At 40.0% G+C, this 27447-nt stretch overlaps 1 protein-coding gene across 2 annotated transcripts in view; it reads left to right on the top strand.

Annotated features, from left to right (window-relative positions):
• LOC126183820 (presequence protease, mitochondrial) overlaps window positions 1-27447 on the top strand; it is a 92593-nt gene that overhangs the window by 23717 nt on the left and 41429 nt on the right. The window contains exons 2-3 of one of the 2 annotated variants that reach the window (XM_049926072.1): window positions 3151-3350; window positions 21431-24726. In XM_049926072.1, the coding sequence (XP_049782029.1) occupies window positions 21457-24447 (2991 nt within the window). In that variant the 5' untranslated portion in view covers window positions 3151-3350; window positions 21431-21456 and the 3' untranslated portion in view covers window positions 24448-24726. Of the gene's footprint in view, window positions 1-3150; window positions 3351-21430; window positions 24727-27447 lie in introns of those variants that run through there. The other variant, XM_049926073.1, reaches the window with a different exon arrangement.

Genomic DNA, 27447 nt, shown 5'->3' with positions numbered 1-27447 from the left:
GAGTCAGAGACCCCAAGACAGGCAGAGCAAGCCGAGCCATTCTCTTTAATGATCAAACCCAATCGTCTTTCACTTTAGAGAGAATACAGCACTCATAGTGAGGACATTGTTTTCATCTTCAGTCCATTTACAGGAGAAAATTTATTTACTCTGTATTATTCTCATGAAACCACTGGAAGCAAACTATCATCTGTCAAACATTAAAATATCTGTTACATTTTGTGGGTGTGGGAGTGATTTTTAATTGGGAAAAAGCACGAATTCCAACTCAGGAGCAGAGAAACTGCATATCAAAACGTAAGCACTTTATATAGACAATGGAAGCAAGTTTGAAAACTTTCTGGAAGATTGTTGGATGTTCATAAGCAAGAAGAAAAAGATGTTTTGAAAAACTTAATGACACTTTTGACATAGCACATGCTAGTCCATTAAATATCACTACTGTTGAGATAGATAAACAGTGTTCGATTACCCAAGGAATGAAAGGACAGTGAAGGTTTGTGTATGGAATCGACCACCAAGTGCTTAAGAAAGATAAAAGAAAGATAAAAGAGTATCTGAGTGAGCAGGGCAGCTGGGAAGAGACAAGAATGAAGTACGTGTCAAATTCAACAATTTGTTCTTGAATTTACTTTGTGTATATAAATACATTTGAAAAGAAAAGAAAAATCCACTACCCATGCAGTGCTGATAATTTCACTCATAGTTTGTTCATTTAACTTGCAATCATTCATATAGCTCTTATCATTTTTTCTCAAACCAATTTGCCAAGTTCATGATACCAGGTTCAAGGAGTGTTGAACCAGAATTACTGGTACTTGATCTCAAGGTTGGTTGTGGAACATGAACTAATAAACTGTTTTGAAACTCCATAGCCACAAGTAAAAAAGAAAACTGGACACCAAGCAGTTATTACTTCCAAATAGGCTGCTGCCTTTGATAAATGTAGCACCAGACACAGGGAAGCAGTTCACATAATGATAGCTACAAACAGAGTGTAGTTCAAGATATCTGAGATTTTCCACTTGATTGACTGAGACTAGGTTATCATTGAGGAAGTGTGAAAGAGCCACTCTTATTCTCTATATATATATATAAATGATCTGATGGACAGGTTGAGAAGCAAGCTGTGGCTGTTTGCTGATGGCACTGTGATGTACAGTTAGGTGTTGTTGTTGAGTGACAGTATGTGTATAAAAGGTGACTTGGACACAATTTCTGTTTGGTGTGATGTGTGGCAGATTGCTCTAAATATAGATAAATGTAAGTTAATGCAGATGAGTAGGAAAAACAATTGAATAATGTTCAAATACAGCATTAGTAATATGTTGCTTGAGATAGTTATGACGTTTAAATATCTGGGCATATTGTTGCAAAGTGATATGAAATGCAATGAGCATGTAAGGACAGTGGTAGGAAAGGTTCTAGAATGAGTGCAAGATCTTTTAATGACCAAACATTAGTTCTTCATGGAACATATCAAACATAACTTTGGAGACATGGCAACATTGCAAAAGATGTGGAGTAGCTCCCTCCAGATCGAGACGACAGACTACACTCAGTATCGAGTCTTGCATTTGTGTAATTCAGGGTATGCCAATTTATTGTACTCAATACAACAGTGACCATTATCTTTCATCAAGATTTGATATTACGATCTGATGACGAAAGATGTGCCAACCTGAAGGGCACAGTTCATCATCTGTGTCCACAAAGTGTCGAAGAATAATAAGAACTCATCTGAGAGCAGGGTTTACCATTGTGTCACCAGGCCCTACTAACCCTCCCTATGCATTGTGGTGTATTAAGGGTCTCCATTTCAGATACATCTTCTCGAGGGCTCAGTGAAACCATCTATGGCAATTGTGGACACTAAATAGTGTGGCAGAACACCTAGTCTCCATTCTACAGCATGTCAAGTCAGGACCCACCGAAAAGTAACTGACAGTCCAAGACTAGAATACCTTAGACTAATTATCGTACTTTGATTCTATAAAGAAGGTGTATATCTTCATGCTGTTGATATGAGAACCAGTTTTGCACCAACTATGGAGAAACCTTGCTGCTCATCCAGATGACATGTTTCCTTACCCTCCCTCATTTCCCTTACCCAGCCGTTCTCCCCTTCTCTCACCCTCCCTCTTCCCCCTCCTTACCCGCCCCCCTCCTTACCCGCCCCCTCCTTACTTGCCTCCCTCCTTACCCGGCCCCCTCCTTACCCGCCCCCCTCCTTACCTGCCCCCCCCTCCTTACCCGCCCCCCCTCCTTACCCGCCCCCCCTCCTTACCCGCCCCCCCTCCTTACCCGCCCCCCCTCCTTACCCGCCCCCCCTCCTTACCCGCCCCCCTCCTTACCCGCCCCCCCTCCTTACCCGCCCCCCCTCCTTACCCGACCACCTCCTTACCTGACCCCCGGTCCTTAACAAACAAACAAACACACACACACACACACACACACACACACACACACACACACACATCCTTACCCGCCACCCCCCTCCTTACCCACCACCCCTTTCCTTCATCTGATGCCCCTCCCAGCTCCCCATCTCTTCCCCCTCTTTTCAGGCCTTTTTCTATCACTAACCCCCTGTTGCTTCTCTTTCTTTTTTTCAGTAATAGAACTCATACCTAATTTTACGATGTTCTTATTGTAGCTTTGTCAGTTTTCCTCATAGAGTATTTGAAAAGTCATTCAGTATCCTTGTGCCCTGGAAGTCAAAAATTAATATTATGTGTGCTGTTACTGATTCCAACATTTGATGATGTGTGTCATCACACTTGTGTATACAAAATGAAATCAATAAATTTCATTGTAGTATCAACCATAAATGACTGCTGCTCAAGGCCAGTGCCTGATTGAGAAAGCTTATTTATCTAACTGGTTCGTGACATATACTGCTCTTCTTTTCAGGATGAAAGATGCCTGTGAAAATAGAAATAATTGGAAGTAAATGGTAAAGAACACACATCATTGGCATATTCTTAGGCATTGTTGAGCTGTGTTTGAAATTTAAAGATATGCAAATTTCTCATTTAGAAACATCATATTGAACTATTAAAATATGGTTGTGTTTTGACCAGTAACAAAATAGTTGTTATTTGTGTGTACTTGGTCTTGCCACAAATCATGTCATTATTTCATTTACAGCTTACTTGGCAAATGGCGAATGGACGGCTTCACTGCCAAAAACAAATTTTTAGGTTTGAAAATGAGCATTCAATCCTTAAGGTGAAACTGTTGAGTACATCTTCGAGAAACACTTCTGCTACAGGCTACAGTGTGCTTAGGAAATAATTGACTTTCTCACAAAGTCTTCCTGTACACAGTTCACACACAATATAGGGAAGGTAAGAAATCTTAATTAATTACTAATATTGTCTAAATAGTCTGTAAGGAAGTCATGCAGAGCTTTGAAGAGAGGCTCTGAAGTTGTGTCATTAAGGAGGACATCAATTCAGTGACATTATTTTCTGAACCTAATTAATATATATGGATCTCAAAACTAAAAATGTTGTTATTTAATGTAAAACATTTTTATATAAATAAAACAGAATAACTTATTCACTAGTGAAAAACGTGCATTTCCTCAGCTCCACCCTGCGCTAACCTAAAGGAGGTTGAGGAAATGATTTTGTGATATTATACTGGGTGGTGACTTACCTGGGAAGCCCATAAAATAGGCAGTTCTCAGAACAATTGAATTCATCACATGGCTTTGAATTTGTCATTCATACAAAAGCAAAGGATTTTTATGTAAAAAAATAATGGATTCATATTTGAACGTGCATGTTTTTAGATCACCACAGAACATTGAGATTTTGGCACTTTCTGATTGGTTTCATTGTGAAGTAGTACTTTGCCAACTTCCTCACAGTGCCATTCATGTATTCAGTAATGACCATAGTGTGAAAAGCGTCCAGTTTGATACGCGAGGCTCTGGTGCCATCAAATTCTATTATTCCATTCCAGTGACAACAGTAGGAACCATGTTCGTGTGAGGACCTCTCCTATATGAGGTTATTTCAAACTGTGCTGACAAAAGTTCAGAGGTTGTTCAGGGATATTTCTTGTGTACTTTGGTGTAAGGGACCTGTGGTCTCCATTGGCCCATAACAGACTAATTTCAGTTTGTGTTTTGCCATTATTATTACAGCGTGTATACGGCCCAGGACAGCCGGGAGATCCAGGAAAAACCCGGGAATTTTTTCATCCGGGAGAAAATTGAGAAAAACGCAGGAATATTTTAGAATTCCAGGAATTTTTCGTTTAGTTTTCAGTAAATTTTTGTAATTTTGACTGGTAAGAATCAATACTCTAACAAAGGATATTACTGTATCCCGCTGCTGCAGAATAATACTGCAACAATAAAATGTGAACGAGGAGAGAGGAAAAAAAAAAAAACTAAAATAAAACATAAATTCAAAGGAAATGTGCCATATACAACAACAAAACACAGTGCTCATACAAGCATTTGCCAACAGCAAAATGTGTCAAAGGCTTTAGGAAGACTATGCAATGCTTCATAACAAAAAATTGCATCCGATGAACGTGACGTCACAACTGTTTACATTAGATTTGTTTTAGCAGTTACGAGTGGGCTCATGCGCAGTAGAGTGGCGTATGAGTAGTACCTTCTCCCATTTCTGGCTACAGAAATGTGGCTGCTGCTGTGTAAGCAGTCGCAGCAAGCACCTAGATGCAACCAGGAAAAATTTTACTGCTGCGCCCAAGCTGCCAGATTCACGCATGTGCAGCGGGCCCAGATCTAGAGGAAGGGGAGGGGGCGGGGCACCAAATTCATATTCTTGATGAGTAAAAACGTATTTTCACAAAGTGCCTAGCATCCAGCGCACGTTGGTGTATCGATTACTCAAATGACTTTGATGCGCATCCCTGTCGGTCTGAAGCGACTTGTCACGGTTCGCGCGGCTCCCCCCGTCAGAGGTTCGAATCCTCCCTCAGGCATGGGTGTATGTGTTGTCCTTAGCGTAAGTTAGATTAAGTTGTGTGGAAGCCTAGGGATCGATGACATCAGCAGTTTGGTCCCATGGTAAAAAAAAAAAAAAAAAAAAAAAAAAAATCATAAGTTGATTTTTGAATGCGTGCATAGCATACGTGATGTCTCTGTCAGGGGAATCCTCATCGCATCTAGGAATAAACTTTCCTGCAGGCAAAAGGGGACTGAGCTATACAAGCTGAGCAGAGTAAAGCCGAATGAGTGAAAGCCAATCGCTGTCTGATTATGTGGTTGATTGGGTTTGCGAATGATCAGCGTTGTTATAATTACTAGGGAAATCCATAGATTCAGACTACCAGAGTGGAAATAAATGACTAACAGGAATAACAGGTAAGAAAGATTACATATTATCTTCTCGGTGTATCCAGGAAAATGAAATGTTGTCAGAATATTTTTGGCCAGATCACTACACTAGTAAGGGCCAGTTGTACAGTCTCCATCTAGCAGCCGCTTAAGTTCTATTCTGGAAGTAGCATGGAAAATGGTTTGTAGGAACATAACAACGCCTAACCGGAGAATAATCAGGGATACCTAAACCGGTGATTGTGGCTGGGTTAGTGAAGTTAACCGGCGAATAAGTTTTGACAAAGGCAGGAATAGTTCCAGAATTAGTCATGATAAGCTTGTTTGTTAGAATGAGGAAGGAGAAGAAACAGGGACATCACACAAATTAGGGAAGTATATGACGATTCCAAATTTATATTAAAATCTCGTACTACTACGTTTTGATCTCATGCTCGAGAAACTGGAGCGTATGAATGAAATGAAATGTGAAACTGTTTTCTAACATAAAGCTTTTTGCTTATAGGAGGCCGAATAGGCATTTTATGTTGGTCTTTGTGAATTATATTCTGACGTGTTAAAAAATGACCATTTGTGCCAAAACAGTCTCGTTTATTTGGTGTCTGTTAAAATTTCTGCAGTGTTAGAAAGGCCTATTTTGTTTTTTTTAGCAGACAGTGAGAAAATATACATAATCAGATCAAGAAACCACACCAGTCTTGGATACTATTTGTATTAACAGCCTACGCAATATTAGACAACGATATTTCGAATTTTCATGTAGCAAAATGTTTGACGAACTTTGTTGAGGTAATAGATTCTGTTGCAGAAAGGAAAGAATGCTATGTAAAGCTGTAGCAAGATTAGAGAGAAAAGAGTGCTAGCAGAAAAGGGTTGAAGAAATGTGTACTGTATTGTTTGTCTCTTGTCTTTACTGGTTTTATGTATCCTATATTTAATTTTATGTCACCCAAAACAGAAAGTTATTAGACAACAGGCAATAAAGAGTGCAAATTTTCTGAAGAGTTTTTGTTCTCCCGATTACAAATAATCCCATCCAGTATTAAGTGCAAGTTTTTTTAAAAAAAGAATAAGAGGGGCAAGACGTCAAACCGGGCGACTGGTGGTGGTGGTAGTAGTAGTAGTAATAATAATAATAATAATAATAATATCCCCTGGGGAGGTTTCATGTAGGCTTATGAATCTCATTTCATAACTGACAGTTTAGTAGAGAATGGTCAAGAAGTGACAAACTAAATTGACTTTTTCTGCGGGTTCCATTTGTTTATTGCCCTCAGCGTGTGAAGTCTTTGAGCAAGATAGCTGAGCAGACGTTTCTGTGTATGTCATTCTGGTATAATGGGCACAGTTTTTGTTAGATTTCTTAATTTAGCTGCTCTTGCTTTATCAAGAGCACATAAAGCCCTGTCTAAATTAAATGGTATGTGGGTCATTCCATGTCAGTTCAACCAGGGGCTCCAGCTCAGTCTCAGATTTGACTGAAATTTAGTACAGTAATTCTACCATGTGTGGAACACTCGTGTACAAAGTATTGGTTTCCCCTGCCAATTAGTTCCAGAATTATGACTTGTGAAAGAAGGTGGCGTGACCCGGAAATTGCAACCCGCATCCGGCAATCTATCTTCAGGCCCAACTTCAGGTCTTAATAACTTTGGAACTATTCCACACAGTCCAGTGAAATATTTACAACCTAGTAACATCCATTTAGAGAACACACTCCATGAATCAAAACACCAACAACATATTTCTGAGGGAAAATAAAAAATTCCAAAGTGTGATTAAAAAAATGTAATACGTTAAAAGGTACATATTGTAGGCGCCCTCTATGCCAAATATAATTCACTCAAAAAGGGTATAAATTTTTTTGTGGTAAGCTTAATGTGGCCTAAACACACACAGAACTACTCATACCCATATCAGTCACAAAAACTGAGTTACATGCACACGAAAATACAAAAATTACCTGTAAAACATGTATTTTCTAAGTGTGGTAGCACAAAAGGGACAAGTGGTATCCAAGCCAAATTTCACACACTGCATAAGTAGACCATAATGATATATATCTCAAAATTTTAGCATGTTATTGCAAGACATTTGTGTACAGTGGAAGTTGACAGATGTATTTGGTGATGTGGCCATTGTTCCACAACACAATTTTGTAAAAACATATCGTAAAATGTTCTGCCTCTTCTTATCCTCTCCCACAACTGTTTAATCACTAAGCAACAACATATAGACAGATTAACACAACCTATCATTAATGTTTACTGCACCTTAACTGCTAAAAACCAGTCAATTGTGCTTCGAACAGAAGTTCTCCCACACTTTAGCTACTGTACTCTGTACATTGAGTGGCAAATTGTACAGTCTTCCTGGCACTGTGGTAGGAACTGGAACTGTCATAAGAACATGTTCAAAAGGAATCCAACACCTGTCTTTCAAACGTGGCCAATGAAATGAGCTTGCTGGTCCTGCTGGTGCCATGAAGTTCACAAATACATCACCTTCTGCTTCACAGCACTGTGCAACACATCCTAAGTACCATTTGTCATCATAAACCGCAATAACATAGCAACCTGGTTGTATGTTGCTGCTTTTGATTCTGAATCCTGAGTCAGACAGACTGTGAAGACACATGTTGTGCATGAAGCTATAGTTATAACCGGACAGTCTGCTCATCTGCACATTGTCAGAGTCCACTGGACAGAAGTGATGATGGCTTCTTGTGCCTGCAACAGTTTTAACGTGTTCTAGTCTGCTTTTTAGCAACACTTCGACTGATTTTACCTCATCTTTCGAAACATAGAATGGTTGTATGCCAGAGATATTTTTCTGTACCCAGGTAAATAATTGAAGAGGTGTTAGATGTGACCTTCTGTAGGGTGCTGCAGACTAACTCGTGATGCCATGCGCTTAATGGTAGCACCAATACCATCACATTCATTTTTACCATGACTTGCTGCGAAAAAATTCCATTCTGCATGAATCTGAAAATCATGGTATTGCATGCATAAATTTTTAAGATTTTTACAGTTTTTGTACTGACTAGCTGCCCCATCACTGAGTGCGAATGTGGGCATGAACTGCAATGGCATCATGAATTAAACAGTCACTAAAAACACACAGGTTCATGACAGACACATCACCTGATTCACCTCTATAGTAAATCGCAAATGGCTGGAGAGTTGCTTGACTGTTGTCCCAATGATATCCTTGGATAGAATCTTGAACTAAAAATGCATAATTTTCAGAAAAGTCTAATATTACTATAATTTCATCTTGTTTCAAATTATCCTTACAAAACTGGAGATAAGCCAATTGTGCTGTTGCTGTGAAGCTGTGTGTGGTCAGTTTGTCCGTTTTTTGACAACACATTTCAACAAAATCTTCCACTGTACTTTGCTTTGTTTCAGGACTTGTGTGATCCATGTGTGTCCATTGTTTATAAGAAACAAGTTCATCATCATTCATAAGGAGTTCACCATACAGTTTGTCATTCATGTGTTCTGCAAGATTTGACTTGCCACGACACTTCTCACACCTGTGTATCATGCACTGGTAGGAACTGATGTCACACATTAGCAACTTCATTGCACCTTTGTAATCCAGACCAGAATCCTTTATAGCAGCAAACATCAGCTTAGCATTTTGATGGGTCTCACATACACAGACATTGTGTGTGCCCCTTGCACTTACAGGAACAACCCACTTTGGACGAAGATTGAAAAAAGATGACAAACCTACTTTGGTATTGGGATACTTTTCCTTGAATTCTACATATAGTTCCGATATGTTGCATAGCAACAGTCTGTTTTGCATCTTTACATGTACATTTCCCATTTTCACCATTACATAGTCTTTTTTTTCCAGGCATTATTCGGCTGTAGTCATTATTTTCATAAAACTCCGACACTAGCACCTTTATTTCTGAACTCAATTGCTTACCCTGAGCCTGCTGAAGTTGTGGAAGCACTCCTTGGATTGCTTTTATTTTCCTAGCTTGCTGTACCATATATGTAGAAAAATTGAATTCCTTTGCAGTGTAGTCAATAGACCAGCTGGAAGGTGCAAGGATAAGAATAGCTACTTTTTTCTGGCGTGTGCATATGGCACATTTTTCTTTTAAATCATGCACGATTTAGTCCAAATCAGAGAATTTTCTGGCATGATTTCTGTTCCTTTGGAGCTGATAGTTCTTCCTCTTCCACCATTAGTGTGTCAGCTATTTTGTGTTTTAATTCCATTTGAGCTTCTTGTAGTTTTCTTCTACCATAGCTCGGCCTGTCTCTTTTCTCAACTTTGTGTGTCTTCATGGGAGACAAACCAAGAGCAGTCACTGAAGTATTTAATTGCTCATCCGCTGTGGTTGTTAGGTGGCTGATACTCTTCGTCACTGTCATGTAAATTATCAGAATATTCTTCATTTTTTAGTAGTGTTACACACCAGGAACATAAATTTTGTCCTGGTTTCATGTTAAGTCCCATGCACTGATTCACTTTCAATTCTGATTTTATATCAGTTTCTCTGAGGCTACACTTCACTGTCTTCTTATGAATCCGAAATGGATCAAAACAACTTCTTTGTAGGAAAGAATACTTATCCAGAAACACTTTCATATGATGATAACAAACACTAAAGTTTCCTGGAACTGTACTTCTTGTGCCCGCCCACAGGGTGTATCCCTGATCTCCATAGCAACAAATCTTGGTCTGATTCATCCAGATCATACAGTACAAAGTGAATGCCACATTTTGTTCCATATGTTGTTTTATGACATTCAGATGCTTGTGCTCTACCAATACTGCAACTTGTTTGAACAAAAGCACCACTAGTACACTCTTCCACCTCCATACTGACTTTCCACAACAGGAACGACCAGTCTGAACTAGAATCTTAACAACATGAGTAACCTGTAATTGTTGCTTGTTTCCTTTGTTGCTCCTGCCTAAGAATGACTCATTCTGTCCCTGAAAACTACCAGTGTTTAACTTTCTGTTGCCTAATGGTTCCCAACAATTGCTGCAGCTTTATCTGAAACAAGCTGTCTGCATCGTCACTATTACTTGCTAAATCGTGTTAAAAGAAACGTAACCAAATACAACTCTGTCAACTTTTATTGTACACAATTGCCTTGCAACAAGAAGTTGAAATTTTGCCACATATTATATTATCGTCTACTTATGCAGTGTTTGAAATTTTGCTTGGATATCACTTGTCCCTTTTGTGCTACCACACTTAGAAAATACATGTTTTTCAGGTAATTTTTCAAATTTTTGTATTTTCGTGTGCATGTAACTCTGTTTGTGCAACTGATATGGGCAAGATCAGTTCTGTGTGTGTTTAGGCCACATTAAGCTTACCACAAAAAAAAATTATACCCTTTTTGAGTGAATTATATTTGGCACAGTGGGCACCTATAATATGTACCTTTTAACATATTATATTTTTTTAATCACACTTTGGAATTTTTTATTTTCCCTCAGAAATATGTTGTTGGTGTTTTGATTCATGGAGTGTGTTCTCTAAATGGATGTTACTAGGTTGTAAATATTTCACTGGACTGTGTGGAATAGTTCCAAAGTTATTAAGACCTGAAGTTGGGTCTGAAGGTAGATTGCCAGATGCGGGTTGCAATTTCTGGGTCACGCCACCTTCTTTCACAAGCCATTATTCTGGAACTAATTGGCAGAGGAACTTAAAATTTTGTACATGAGTGTTCCACACTTGGTAGCATTGGTGTGCTAAATTTCAGCCAAATCTGAGACTATCAGCTGGAAAATTTTCTCAAATTGGTTGAATTGACATGGAATGACCCATGTTTTTGTGAAAGGATTGCAGCAGTACTTTTGCAGGAAACAAACTGAGAGAGAAGCAAGGCTTCATGAATCTGTTTAAAGGTCATAATGAGACCATAATGTCAATAGTATTTACTAAGCAAGTCAAAATTCATTCAGCGACTCAAGTTCTTTTGACAAACAACCAGTTGTGTAATGTGGTATGTCAGGAGCAACATCTGAGTCCATCTGTCCTCCAGAAAATAAGTTAGCCACTCTTGTGCTAAAACACCTTGAAAAGCCTAGTAAATAAAAAAATTCTATTTTTTGTGCGTGCTTGATGTCTTAAGTTGGCAACGAATTGTTCAGTGTCCTCAGTGGCTAATTTCTTGGTTGTAATTCGAAAAGAACAGACTACCTATCACCTATAGATGGTTGTACAAATGTAATTAATATAGTTTATTACATCTGCCCATAGTTTTTTTCCAGGTGCACAAGGGCTAATGCATCATGTGTGTTAAGTGTTGGTGGCAGCCTGGCTGTTAGGGTGATAATTGTTGGTGGCTGCCACTGACCACTTGACTGAAGCACATGTTAGCCAGTGTGTGTATGGAAATGAATATGTGCACGTGTGTCTAATACTCAGAGTACATTTCTACAATGATTTGTGGGTGAGTAGTAGCCTTTTCTCCTTTTTCTTATTATTCCTGTTGTGGTTTCACATTCTTGTTATAATTTCGTGGTTATGGTATGCATAAAAAGTAAAAATATTAGCAAATGTATAAAATTCCAGCACATCAAAATAACAAAAATCTATCAGCATTAAATATAACAATAGTGAGTTGTGTTGTACCACAATATAATGTACTTGGTGCAGCCGAGTAAAATCCAGATGCCTTCCACGGCAACATGATGCCTTCCCCAACAACATAAGAAGCCAAGGAAAGTGGGTCAAGCTATAATGGCGGGACTGAATTTCAACAAGGGGAAGCCACAGATACCACTGTATTATGGACGCACCACCGAGCTGGTTACTTCACACCATAGCCAGGCCGGGCAGTCAGAGGCACCAAAGTACAGACACAGCAGGAAGATGGAGCATCCACAACTCGGATGGCTGATTCCCCATGCCCAGGCTGCATCTCTGTTGGGAATTGAGGTGAAGAAACTACTACGATAGCATAACAATCATGGGTGAGGCCCGAATAAGTATTTCTTATTTTCAGTACAGATATATGCAGCCAGTGACCTGCAATGAGGAGGGACCGATCCTGGACCGCCATTTACTTATCTAACGATCTATAAGCATCCATTTTGCTGCATATCCCACCCTGCAGACATGGGCACTGTTAGCCAAAGTGCTGCTATCCATGCAGAGTCTGATGTGGAAAACTTAGTCCCCTTCGATCAGTGGGCCACTTCGTGGCCTCCAGCATGAGCCTGGATGGGTGGCCACTCTTCTGCCATAGTATGGGCATCTCCTGTCTGCTGCTGTAGGCAGACTCTGCAGCAGCTGCTGCTGCTGGCTGCCTCTTCTGTCAAGAGATTGCAGCATGCCATGTCGTGCCTCATGCACTGCTGTTCAGCTGCCGCCAGGCAGTGTAGCTGATGTGCAGTGGGCAACCCACTACCTCAGCAGACTTGGGCACCTCTGACACGACATGGTCCACATGCTGATGTTGGCACCTTCCTGGTTGGGCATTCACTGCCACTGCTCAGATTCCACAAGCAGCCTGCAATGTTGCCACATCATCTGTGTATTGTTAGACAATAAGTGTTGGGTCTTTAATGCCGTTTTACTAATGCTCATTGGGCATCAGACAAGCACCTGCTCACCACGCCACTATGCACATGCATCCAGGGATAGTGATCCATCAGCATCCTGACCGTGACGTGCCCACAACCGCCACTCAACATAATGTCCATCGCCAGAGTCATTACAGTTGGTAATATTTAGCAGTATGGCATCAAAGTAAGCACAAATTTGGTAAAATAAGTGGTAGCTTCTTTAATATATTAATGACTTCTAGAACACACACAAATAACTTTTGTAGTAAAATAGGATTGATAACAAGTAACTTTCCTGGAGAACTGCTGGAAGGCACTTGGTGTACTTTGTGTATTAAAAAAATTACCGCAGCAAAGAAAAAAAAGTTTAAAAATTGCCACAGTTTATTTTGTCCCCTAATTTGAGCTTGTGTAACACAAAAATGGTGAATGACTCAGCCTTGAAATTTTTTAAAGTGTGTAGATCACGTTTTATGAACTGTTGTGGCCGGATTCAGCTGAAATAGACCAGTTTCAGATTTAACGTTAGAACAAAGAGAAATAAATAAAACATTGGTTATTGCCTAATCCCTAAATAACTAATGATTTAAGTTCTTGCCTTCTGCAGCTGGCTGCATAGATTTCACTGCTAGCAAGAGTCGCCACTGTTATCAGTATCCAATGTAAATGGTGATACTAGTACTTCCTGTTTAAATCTGCACTTAGGGTAAGTAATGGCAGGGTTTATACCATTGCCGGTGTTGGACGGGGGAGGGGGTGAGGCATAGTTGAGGTGCCCACCAAGAGATCCAGCAGCATGGCCAGCTCCAATGACCTGGCATGGTCCTGTGGCAGGAAGTGGAGTTGGAGGCAAATTTGGTATTGGGGGGGGGGGGGGCGCTCATCTATGTGCTTATGAGTGTGGCATAGGTTGTGCCTGTGAGTGGATGGCAAGGGGCACACAGTTCAGAGTTTTGGCTAGTGGCACAAAAAGGGGCACACAGTTCAGAGTTTTGGCTAGTGGCACAAAAGATGATTGCATAGGTGTGAGCTCTTTCAGTTAGAGGCAATGGGACTGTTTATGAATGCAGTTGCAGTTGGAGCTGGTTTCAGTGACAGGCCGTGACCTTGGGACCAGCCGCAACATCAATCAGCTGATGTGCACTATGGCCTAGGATGACCCCATGGGTCCTCCATGTATATCAGCCAAATGTGGGCACCCGGGCATAGGTGTCCTCCAAATGGCCGAACCTGTACTTCAGCTGGACATGGATGGTGGGAGGTCTAACAGGGTTCGATGCCTGCATCAGTACAATATTTCAGTTGTACTGGCCCCTTTGACAGGGGTGGACTTATACTTGGTAATGAATCTGTTTAGTGCTCCCTCGGTCAACGTTGTCAACAAGGTCTCATGTTTCAAACATTCTGACTGACTGCACAGCTTCTGAGTCAGGGCCGCGTGGAAGGGGGAGGTGGTCAGTTGTTCAGTGCTGTTGTAGTGGCAGAAGACTTTGGGTTTGGATTGCATTGAAGTAAACTGGGATCATTGTCTGGCATCAGTTTGTGTGGTGCTACCTCAATTGCAAAGATCATAGAAATGGTGTGGATGGTAGCATGAACAGTTGATGATGGTATCCACATCACAAAAAGGAAGTCGGAAAAAGCATCTACCACTAACAATCAAGTATCTCCCTGAAATGGCCTGGCAAAATCAACATGCTTTTCTCCAGTGGGTGGTGTGTGTGTGTGTGTGTGTGTGTGTGTGTGTGTGTGTGTGTGTGTGTGTGTGTGTGTGTGTGTTATATTCCCTCTTTCCCCCTCTCCTCTCCCATGGATAATCATGGCTATGGAGAGGAATGTCATGCAGGAGCCATCTGCTTCAGGGAGCAGGTACAACAGGAGTGGAATGCGTGTTCAGCTGCACAGTCACTACTAGACTGGTACATGTGCTGCCAACTTCCTTCATGTGCATTATCCCCTAGTGACCCATGAAGTAGTTCAAGAATGGTGAGTCATAGCGGAGGCAGAATGAGGACTCATCATTCATAGATGTCTGTGGCTAATGTTAAGATGCTGTTTGTTGCATTGAGCCTGTGCTTCATCAAAAAATTGCTAAGAAATCCCAGGTCTGCTTGTTTTGGTAAATGCTCAGGCTACCCCAACCGCGTCACTGACATTTGCAGTACCAGGTCGTTGGCCAACACTTTGGGCACATCATGCGCTGTCAGTAGGATGTTCCAGGATTTATCACAGGTGGTGGTAGAATGCAAAACGAACCGTTTCCTGGGGATCAAATTGTATGTCAGGACCAATGGGAAAGCAGGACATGGTGTCTGCATTGGCATGTTGATGTGTAAGGTAGAAGTGTGGCTTTCATAGTTATAACTGCTTAAGAACAATGCCTGTCACTGCAGACTTGGCCCTGTTTTCTCCTTGAGCTTGGACCTGTGCTAGAAAAGCAGTATCAATGGCTTACAGTCAGATGGAAATTGCTGCTTCACAAATATACATCAAACTTACTCACATCGTAAAGTATCGCTAAAGTCTGTTTTACATTCTGTGACTAGTTTATTTATACTGCTGTTAATGTTTGAGTACTGGAGGGCAGTGTTGAGGGTAAAAATCATAGAGGGAGACCAAGAGATGAATACACTAAGCAGATTCAGAAGGATGTAGGCTGCAGTAGGTACTGGGAGATGAAGAAGCTTGCACAGGATAGAGTAGCATGGAGAGCTGCATCAAACCAGTCTCAGGACTGAAGACCACAACAACAATGTTTGAGTTATAGACAATCTTTTGGAGCCATTTGAGATTTTATGGGGCAAAACTGCCGCAATCCCATATTGTGGTATATCAATTGGGAGCATCAGTCACATGTCCGATGTGTACTTGGCTGTTTTTAGATAATCTTAAAGGTATTGAAAAGCCTGTTGACATGATGCTGACCACACAAATTTGATGCCTTTTTTCTGTGTCTGGTTGCTGCTTTGGGTACAAACATAGTACAGCAAGTGAGTCTGCCGAGAAAAGACCAGTTGTTTCCGGTAGGTGGATGCTGGAAAGTTTTATAACGTCAACATGGTCACACATGGGTGCTGCTGGAAATGTGGTCCAGGTCTTTAATGCCAGGGGCAAAAAAGCTGCACTTGTCTGACAAAGTAAGTGTTTTTCCAAGAAAATCATAAAGTCCATAAACAAAGCAGTGCTGTTGTATGTGTAGCAATATGACTCTTGACTAGACACTTCATATAGTGTGAAACCAGTGCCAAAGGCAGTCTTTCAGCAAGGTTTACATATGGATTGGCAGTACCACCCACATGACACACCACTCTTGCTTCTCGCAGCCATCCATTGTGACTTCCCTGTTGCTGATTTCAAACACCTCTGTTACCCCTGCTATCATAGCTGCTGTAGGCAGGGACACTACCCTCGTCAGTTGTCCACCAAGAATTTTTGAAGTATCAGATAATTAGTTTTCATTTGGGCAATAGTGGAAAATTTTAAACAAAAGCTTTGGTCATAAAAACCAGTCATTGCAAAGATAGGACAGTGAAATTTCAATGAATTTTTCTTAAATAAAAGAGGAAACACTAGCTGTCTCTGGCCAATATAACATGGATGTCTTGCACCAAGATGCCCTGATGCCAGCTACGAGCACTTTTCACTTGCTGTGTTACGAGATAAGTAATTTAGCTAGTAATTAATTGTTTTTGCAGTATATTCTATAGTATTTACGTGCATTAGTGTCAGCTAGACTTGATAAATTGAAGATTTCAGTTTTTTATTTGTGTCTGAATAGGAAAAGCGAAGATTCTGTTTATAACAGTTTCGCGTGTACGCAAACGTTTGTTTACATTCTTAATTGATGTTAAATACATGGGATTATCAATTAAATCAGTGTACAATACTCAGTATTTATTTTTATTAGTGTCATTTAGACTCGATACATTGAAGGTAGCAGTTTTTTATACGTTTTATTAGGAAAAGTGATACTGACAGTGAATTCTCTAACCTCACTTGTATACATTTAACTAGTGCAACTTGTGAGTGTTAACAGTTAAGCAAATGTAAAATATGTGGTAAATTAGTGTTACATTACAATATCTGAGTAAATCAGTGTTCTGAGCCCTTCTTACACACGGTTTAGTTAGCAGAAAGCTAAAACTCACCTCGCCGTCTGCTTAAATTCCTTAGCTTGTTGTGTGCTTTACATTCTGAACTCTTATTGTTAGCTAAAGGTTTTGTTTTGTACCTGCATCTGTCAGTGTACAATACTCAGTATTTACATTTATTAGTGTCATTTAGACTTGATACATTGAAGGTAGCAGTTTTTATAGTTTTATTAGGTCATTTTGGTGTGTACATAAGCATTTGTTTACATTATAAATATGAGGGATAATCAGAAGTGTAGCTTAGCATAGGTTACTGTTGTGTGCAGATGCAGGAGTAGTTGGCCACAGTCCAAATGCAGCTGGAAGGTTTGTTTGCCACAGTCAACAGGCTCCTAAATGCCACCTTTTGGTGTGGTGGGGATGGGGTGCCTGGGGCAGCCTCTGCTGTACTAGATGTGTAGAGGGCAGGGGGGGGGGGGGGGGGGGGGGAATGTCACAGCTCTCTTGTCACTGAGCTGACATCAGGTGTGACTGAGCCGGCCAGCCCACTCTCACCTCAGTGTGGGTGGCGGACTGTGTCAAGATCTTGAACCTCAAGGCAAAGGCTGCATGGAGAATGCAGGCTCCTGCCAAATCCCATGCACTTTGCTAGTAGATTCAGTGTGCTGTCTGATGCTGGGGGGAGCGGGCTGAGCCGGATCAGAATGTACCTTCTGCCAGGATAATGGCCGCTCCTTCAGCACGGTCCGGGCAGGCCCATGGGGATAGGGGTTTGTTAGTTATTAGGAGCTCCAATGTTAGGCGGGTCATGGAGCCCCTCAGCAGCATAGCGGCTAGGGTGGGGAAGAAGTCCAACGTTCACTCAGTGTGCTTGCCAGGGGGCCTCGTCTGGGATGTGGAAGAGGCTCTTCCAGCGGCTATCGAGCGTGCGGGGTGCAGCCAGCTCCAAATTGTTGCACATGTCGGCACCAACGATGCCAGTTGTCGAGGTTCGGAGGAAATCCTTGGGTCCTTTTGACGGCTGGCTAAACTGGCAAAGGCGGCTTCCATCTCTAGAGGAATGGAAGCCAAGCTGATGATTTGCAGCGTCATACCCAGGGTTTGAAGTTAAGTGGAGAATCTAAACCAGAGGCTACATTGACTCTGTGGCGAAAATGGTTGTAGATTCCTCGACCTACACTATGGGGTGGAAGGTTGTAGGACGCCCCACGATAGATCAGGGGTGCACTACACACAGGAAACAGCTATGTGGGTAGCACAATACTTGTGGTGTGCACATGGAAGTTTTGTAGACTAGGTTCCTCCCCACGAAAAACAAACCATTGGCCTGAAAAATTACCAGTTCATGACACGGATGTGGGTGGGCCAACTGTAAAAATTGTTAGTTCACCTAAACAGGTCATTCCAAAGGATTTAAGTATACTAAATCTCATGTTAATAAATTGTTGAAGTATCTGTAGCAAGATCCCCGAGTTACTCTCCGAAATAAACAGTAGTAAAGCCAATATTGTATTAGGTACTGAAAGCTGGTTGAAATCAGACATAAATAGCAGTGAAATTTTGAACTCAGATTGGACAGTATTTAGGAAGGATAGGACTGATGCTATGGGAGTTGGTGTGTTCATTGCATTTAAAAGCTGTTTAAATGCAGTTGAGATCGATACTGGGTTGGACTGTAAAATAGTCTGGATAAAGCTGTCAATCAGACAAGGAGTGACCATTGTATTAGGATGTTTTTATAGACCACCAGCATCCACAACAAACGTCGCAGAATGTTTCAGGGAAAGTCTTGAGCACATAGGAAATAAATATCCAAATTATCCATTAGTTATAGGTGGAGACCTTAATCTGGCATTGACTGACTGGGAAAATTACACGTGTATCTCAGGGGGCAGAAACAAAAACACATGTGAAGTTATTGTAGGTGTGCTCTCAACATACAACCTTTAGCAATTGGTTAGGAAACCAACTCGAGATGGGAACATATTGTATATCTTGGCAACAAACAGACCTGATCTTTTTGGGGAAGTCAATCTAGAAGAAGGTGTTAGCAACCATAATGTCGTTGTGGCTTCTATGTCAGTGGCAGTTGCAAAAAAACCAAAGAAACAGCATAGAGTTTTCTTGTTTGGGAAAGCAAATAAAAGTGTCATTAATGAATATCTTCAAAGTCAGCTCCAAGCATGCACCACAGGGCACAAAGATATTGAGCATCTTTGATCGGAATTTAAAGTTATTGTCGAACACGTGCTAGAGAAATATGTGCCTAGCAAAAATATAGGGGAGGGAAAGGATCCATCTTTGTTCAACAAACATATTAGGAAGTTGCTGAGAAAGCAAAAAATTTTGCACAGTCATTTTAAACGTAGTCACTGCCCCACTGATAGCCGTCAAAAGGTCAATGAGAGGTTCTTTTAACGAATTTGAAAGCAATATTTTATCTGCAGATTCTAAAAAAAAAGTTTTGGTCGTACGTAAAATCTATGAACACTACAAATAATTCAATATCTTCACTTGCTGACAGTATGGGTAATGTAACGGATGATGATGATGATGATGATGATGATGATGATGATGATGATGATGATAATGATAAACAGAAGGCCAAAATTCTAAACCTAGCTTTCAAAAACTCATTTACGGTAGAGGATTGCAGCTCGATTCCCCCTTCCAATTAACGAACAAACTCAATGATGGCTAACATAGTGTTTAGTGTATCTAGGATTGTGAAACAGTTAAGATCCTTAGACACCAGGAAGGCATATGGCCCAGATGGTATCCCTGTAAGATTTTATGTTGACTATGCTACAAATATATCACCACTCTTATCCATAATCTATCAGGGATCATTGGAACAGTGGAGTGTTCCATGGGACTGGAACAAGGCCCAGGTCATAGCAGTCTATAAAAAGGGTAGAAAATCTGATGCACATAATTACTGGCCAATTTCACTGACATCGATTTATTGTAGAGTCATGGAACATATTTTGTGTTCAGACATAATGACCTTTCTAGACTCTGAGAAGCTCATGTGCAGAAACCAGCGCAGTTTTAGGAAACAGCACTCATGTGAGACACAGCTGGCCCTCTTTGTACATGATATACAACAGGCTCTAGATACTGGCTCCCAGGATGATGCCATATTCCCCGACTTTCGAAAGGTTTTCGACTCAGAGCACTGTCGCTTGCTCCAGAAAATGCGCACTTACGGTCTGTCCGATGACATATGCGGTTAGATAGAAAGTTTTCTAACAGACAGAGAGCAGTATGTCATCCTGAATGGCGAGACTTCAACAGAAAAAGCGTAACATCAGGTGTGTCCCAGGGCAGCGTAATAGGTCCACTGCTTTCTATGATTTACATAAACGATCTGGTTGATGGTATTGACAGCACATTAGACTGTTTGCTGATGATGATGTAGTCTACAGGAAAGTAGTATCACATGAAAGTTGTGAACAAATCAATGAGGATTTGCAGAAAATAAATGTGTGGTGTAATGACTGGCAGTTATCTCTCAATATTATTAAGTTAACCTACTGCATATAACAAAGCGAAAATCCCCTTTAATGTATGCGTACAAAATAAATGCCCAGTCTTTTGAAGCGGTTACATCCGTCAAGTATCTGGGTGTGACTATTCGAAATGATCTCAAATGGAACCATCAGATTACACAAGTAATGGGTAAGGCGAACTCTAGATTGTGGTTTATTGGTAGAATCCTGAAGCGATGCAGTCTTTCAACAAAGGAAATTGCTTACAATACGTTAGTTCGTCCAGTCTTAGAGTATTGTTCATCTGTATGGCCATTACCAGTAAGGTCTGATTCAAGGGATTGAGAAGGTTGAAAGAAGAGCGGCAAGATTCGTGACTATTACATTTAGCCATCGCGACAGCATTACAAATCTCATAGAAAGTTATAAGTCACACACACTTGCAGATAGATGACACGCTAAACGGTAGGGACTGCTCACTAAATTCCGAAATCTGATCTTCGCTGAGCATGTGGAGCATATATTATTACCACCAACTTTCAAATCATGCAATGATTACTATTCAAAGATAAGGGAAATTAGAGCTCGTACTGAGGTGTTCAGAAAGCCGTTTTTCCCTCGTGCGACCCATGAGTGGAACAGAGGGGGGGGAAATATGGCCTTGGCACGAATAGTGCCCTCCACCACACACCGCTTGGTGGCTAGCAGAGTATATATGTAGATGTAGAAATATTCAGCTCATATTCTTTTGGATCAGATTGTTTTTAATTTTAGCTGTTCAAAATGGGTCCTCAACTTTGTGTTAAGTTTTATATGCCATGTGTATAGGCAGATCTCTCCTTTACTTTTCTCCCAACGGCATATAACTTGAGAGTGTTAATTTTAAATTTTTAAGTACTTTTAGCTGAATATGTTGTCAGATATTTACTTATGGATGACAAAATATATATTTTCTTTTACAGGAACTGATTGTCATCAGAAGTACAAAATGTGGAAATTATCTCGTTATTTGAAGTTTCATCAGAAACATTTTGATACGAGGATCCAATTGAGATCAGATTCCACAGTCTCCTCGTTTCAGGAAGGGAGAGAAATTGAAGGTTTTGTTGTGACACAATCTGGAAGTGTTTCAGATCATATTAAAGCCATATGTTTAACACATTTGGAAACTGGGGCACAGTATGTTCATTTACAAAAGAATGATCAAAACAATGCTTTTGGGGTTGGTTTCCGAACAATTACTGCAGATTCCACAGGATTACCTCATATTCTGGAACATACCACTTTGTGTGGGAGCAAAAATTTTCCATGTCGTGACCCCTTTTTTAAAATGATTAACAGGTCAATGGCAACATTTATGAATGCAATGACTGGTCCTGATTTTACTTTGTACCCATTTTCTACTCAAAATTTCCAGGACTACAAAAATCTGATGGCAGTTTATCTTGATGCAGTTTTTAATCCTCTCTTAAATAAAAATGATTTTCTGCAAGAAGGCTGGAGATTAGAGCATGAAAATGTGGAAGACAGAAATTCTCCAATAATCATAAAAGGAGTTGTTTACAATGAAATGAAGGGTTTGTTCTCAGATAACCAATCCTTATTCTCTCAGCATTTGTTAAACAGTATTCTTCCAAGCCACACCTATGGCCATGTTTGGGGTGGTAATCCAATTGATATTCCAAAGTTAACGCATAGTGACCTGATAATATATCATAAGAAACATTACAATCCCAGTAACGCATTTTTTTACTCATATGGAAACTTTCCATTGGAATATAACTTAAATTACTTGAGCAAAAATTATTTGTCTGGAGCAAAATACTCGGAGCGGTATGAAGTTCCCTCTGAGAAAAGGTGGTCTTCACCACTACACAAGCATGTTGGTTGCAGACTAGACCCACTGATACCAGATAAAGACAAACAGTCAACAATTGCATTTAGCAGCCTTTGTTCTGATGTTACTAATATACAAGACACTTTTGAAATGTCAGTTCTTAGCACACTTTTGTTAAAAGGACCTAATTCTCCTTTTTTTAAAAGCTTGATTGAATCTGGATTATCTGCTGGGTTTGCGCCAGTCACTGGTTATGAAAGTCAGACTAAAGATACTATCTTTACAGTTGGTCTTCAGCATGTGCGTCAAGCTGATTTTGATCAAACCAGCGAAGTGTATAATAGTACTATTGATAAAGTGATTAATGAAGGATTTGACAGCAATAATATAGAAGCGGTGTTACACGAAGTGGAACTATATAATAAATTGGAGGGAGAAAATTACGGCATACGCCTCTTAATGAACATTGCACCCATGTGGAATCATGGTGCCAATATTGTAGAGAGCCTGCAGCATGACAAACACCTCTCACTTTTGAGAAACAAACTGAAAGAAAATCCAAAATATTTCCAAGATAAAGTTCTACATGAGATTAAAAATGAAAAACATAGACTAGTTTTAACAATGTCACCAGAGGAAGACTATGAAGCAAAGAAAATTTCTGAAGAAGAGAAGGTATTGAAAGACAAGCTAGTTGCTCTATCACCATTAGAAACATCTGAAATCTTTAAACAAGGGTTGGAACTTCACAAGTCACAGTGTGCAGTTCAGGACGTTTCATCATTGCCTACATTGACTGTTTCAGATCTTGCTCAGTTTGTTGAAAAAGTTCCTGTTACAAAACCATTTTCATCAGAGGTTCCCTTTTATGTTTATGTTCAGCCAGTAGATGAAGTTACCCATTTCAGAGCTGTTTTCAGTACAAAGGAACTTGACTCTGAACTAAAAAGTCTTGTGCCATTATTCTGTACTGTTGCACCACAGATGGGAACAAAAAACTATTCATTCCGAGAATTTGAACAGTTGGTGCGTTTAAAAACTGGAGGATTTACCTTTAGCAAACATATTTCAGAAGATGTTTTCAAAACACATACTTATGAAGAAGGTGCTGTTTTTTACTCTCATTGCTTGGATAAAAATGTGCCTGATATGTATTTATTAATGTCAGAATTTCTATCTGGTATGGATTTAGGCGATATTCAAAGATTTGAAACTCTTACTAGACAGTTGTCTGTGGACTTGCTTAACAGCATTTTTGATTCAGGCCATCATTATGCTATTTCATCTTCTGCTTCACTTGTAAGCCCTATTGCACGTCATGTTGAAACTTGGACAGGGCTTACCTACATCAAAAAGCTACAAGAAATTGTACAGCAACGTAAATTTCAGGAGGTCCTTTCCTTACTAAGTAACTTACCATCTGAATTAATACATAAATGCGTCTCCAGGGCTGCTGTCAATCTTTGTGAGAAGAATGCAACTGATAGTGTGGAAGAAGCAACCAATTTTTTGAAAAGGTTTTCTGCAGTTGGTAAACCCATAACAAAAACAGAAGAGGAGGACTTCAAACAGGTCTCAGATGCAGCTGTGCATCATGTTCACAGCATCCCTGTAAATTTTGTATCTAAGTCAATAATGACTGTGTGTTATGGTGATCTCCATTTTGCTCCACTTAGAGTTCTTGCAAGATTGTTGTCAAATTTATACCTGCATCCAATAGTACGTGAAAGGGGTGGTGCTTATGGATCAGGTGCACACATTTCTCAAAGTGGAGTCTTTAGTTTCTTTTCTTATAGGGATCCAAATTCAACAGCCACATTGGACACATTTGACAGTGCATGTGATTGGGTTAGTGCAAATAAATTTTCTGATACAGATATCGAAGAAGCCAAATTGGGGATCTTGCAAAAACTTGATGCGCCAGTTCTACCTGAAGACAAAGGAATGAGAGAATTTCTTTATGGCATAGATGACAGTATATTTAATGGCCATAGGCAGCAAGTCATGAATGTAACCAGGGAGCAAATACATCAGGTGTCAGAAATGTTTTTGAGATCAAACAAATGTGGTAAGGCGATTGTAGGCCCAAAAAATAATGAACTGGGAAATAGATTATCTGAAAATTGGAACACCATTAATTAAGAGGTATGATATTGGAAAAGATGCTATCAGTTTTTGAAAATATATTGTGGTTGAAATGTAATTCTGATTCAAAAAGTTTTTCATACTTCAGAGAATAAAGACTGCCCGTGTGTTGTGTTTTATTCATTTGTTAACTAAGAAATCTGAACTGAAACGTTGCAGCATAAAAATTTGATGTAGTCTTATTTTATAAACTCGTGTGCCAATTAATATTAATATTTATCATTACTCATGTATGTAAATGTTTATAAAGTTTTGTAAATAAATTTTTCTGTGTGATGTAGTATTTTACTTTTTGTGGTAGCATGAGGACCTTGAAATATAGTAAATATAAGCATCATTGATATTTAGAAAATTTCCAAATTTCCTGGTTCATAATGACTTACATTTATTGTATACTTTGTTATTCATAGAGATACAAGTTGATTAGTGCACACCTCCAAGAGAAAAGTACCCACTTTATGTGAGGAGGGAATATGGCAAAAATGAAGGAAAAGTTGTGTCAGAGTAGCTCAAACATTATACAGCAGTAAATTCAGTAAAATGGTTAAAAGGGAAAGTTTAGAAGAAAACTAAATATAGGGGTAGAAGAAGAGAACAAACCCAAAGTGGTAAGGATAAAACAAATAAAGTGCAGTAAATAGAGTTAAAGGGAGGAACCTAAGTGGAATAAATGTAAATAAATAAAAATCCCTGTGGAATAAGGAAAAAGGACAGACTAAGATAGATTCATTTTAAAAATCCTCTCCTCTTGCCCCCCCCCCCCCCCCCCCCCGCCCCACTACCCCCAATTCCTCCATTGGTGTTTGTTAGAATTCTTATTTAATTATTTTGTTTGTCTGTAGGTTCCCACTTCTAATTCTGTTAACTACACTTTATTTGTATTGTCTTCCTCTGACCCAAGAACAGGATTGCAATACTTTAAAAAATTAAGCTGCCTGACAAAAAAGGAAGTACTCAGAAGGGACGGAGGAAATGAAATGACACTTCACGAGTGAAGAGGGAGGGTAGATGATGATATTCCAGTGATTATGAGATAGTCTTAAATTTACGGAGAACTTGGCAGTATGAGCCCACTTATCAGTTTGATGTTTCATGCCTTCTGGCCTGGATGCATGCACCGATTTTTGGTTATGAAGGGTGTCGTAAAGCGGTTGTATCCTCTCCATAGGCAAGCTGGTCCTCAGCTGTTCAGCTGTTGTAACTGGTCCTTGATATCCTGGACACTGGCTCAGGGACTGAGTCGATGTATGAACTTCTACCATTCGTTCTATGGGGGACATATATGGGGATCTTGCTGATCACGAGGTACCTTAACAGTATGCAGGTAGTTTATAGAGACATAGGCTGTGTGTGTGTCTTTTTGAATAATGGTACAACAATATTGTCCCATGAGAGGTAACACATGAGGATGGGGGATGTCCTTGATGTACCATTGTGCTGTCATAGTTTCCTTGAACGCTACCAGCCATGAACTGAGATCATGCCTAATGGCTGCCAACACCATGATGCCAAGAGTAACACTGCTGTGCCTCTCTGAAACAATGGGAGATTGGAATCTCTCTCTAGATTATTGCCATACTCGCCAAGTGTGGTCATTTGGAGTATCGCCGAACTGCAATTTATCTCTGAACCCAACGTGACACCAGTCAGTAGCAGTCCATCTTTCCCAGTCATGGCACCACCACTAATGCAGCTCGCTCATTGTGTTAGGATGCGGTAATTCCTAGTCCAGCAGCTGTTATTCTCTGACAAATGGTACAGGAGAACACAGAATGTAGCAGGGGGTGCATTACTTGTTCTTGGATGGCAGGTGCAAATATGAAGGAGTCACGACACGCTTGGTGCACAATATGGTGAATCTCACTTTTAGTGGTCAGATATGGTCGATCAGGACCTTGATGACAAGTATGCCTGCCCTCACATTCTCATGCAGTCCAGCATTGGGCCAGAGTCACATCCAAATGCCCCAAAAATCTGGATATTGTGTAATTCAACCAGACAACCAAATGAAGACCCAGAATGAGGCCACTTTCAAACTCATCAGGTGGTGATAACTCTGTCTCGTGCAAGTACACAGCATCTCCATGTCCTGCACAGTGATCACTCAACATCTGATGCTGTTCACACTCCTTACATATCCTACAGGTCTAGTATAAGCACTAATGCACTCTGGTGTCCAGCCTACGAGCCACAGAGAATTACATCTCTACTTGTTTACATACCTACCAATGGTGTGCACATGTACCAAGTTACACAGAAATCTTACCGAGTCTTGTGGGTGCTTCACTTTTTTACACAGAGATTTCACACAGGCATCACAAATGAGCACTGGAATTTGTGGTTTTCCTACTACTTACACAGGAATTATTCTTAGTCCAATAGGTTGTACATTGGTTGTATTGAATGATTTTTTGAACATTCACATAAATGAATTGCACAATCTTTTATGAAATTCAGTCATGGAACAGTAATTTCAAACAACATAGTTTATGAATGTGTAGCAGAAAAAAAGCAAAAGAATACACATCCCACAGTACAAATTATGTCTGAATAACTTTTACAGGTGGGACACAATTATTTTCTTTTTTTTTAATTTATAGTACTAAGAAAGACATTACATTCTGAGTATTTAAACACAGATTTTGAACAATCAGTTCTTATTTCAGTAGCTCATCTGCTTTGTTTTCCAGTGAGTGAACAGAGTGGCAGATATTTACTCTATTTTCCTTACAACCAAATTGGGATTTGGAGCCATCTTTGGTCTTTTCATGGCAGCTGGTTTTAGATCATCAGGTTCAGTCATAGAACTCTATCATTCATCAATGTAAAAGTTCAAAACAAAGAGACGTGTGATGGATTTTCTGTTGACTCCCATGAGTTGACAGTGACCAAATCAATTAAACAGAAAAATATCCTTATAGACCACTTCCTTGCCCTTGTTGATATTCAATAATGGGAACTCATTCTGTCACAGAGACCCATACCTCCCAGTGATGT

Source organism: Schistocerca cancellata, chromosome 4, assembly GCF_023864275.1.
Source record: "Schistocerca cancellata isolate TAMUIC-IGC-003103 chromosome 4, iqSchCanc2.1, whole genome shotgun sequence".
In the NCBI taxonomy this organism is placed as follows: Eukaryota; Metazoa; Arthropoda; class Insecta; order Orthoptera; family Acrididae; genus Schistocerca; species Schistocerca cancellata.
The sequence above is the reverse complement of the archived record's forward strand: the minus strand, read 5'-3'. Positions and strand labels throughout refer to the sequence as shown.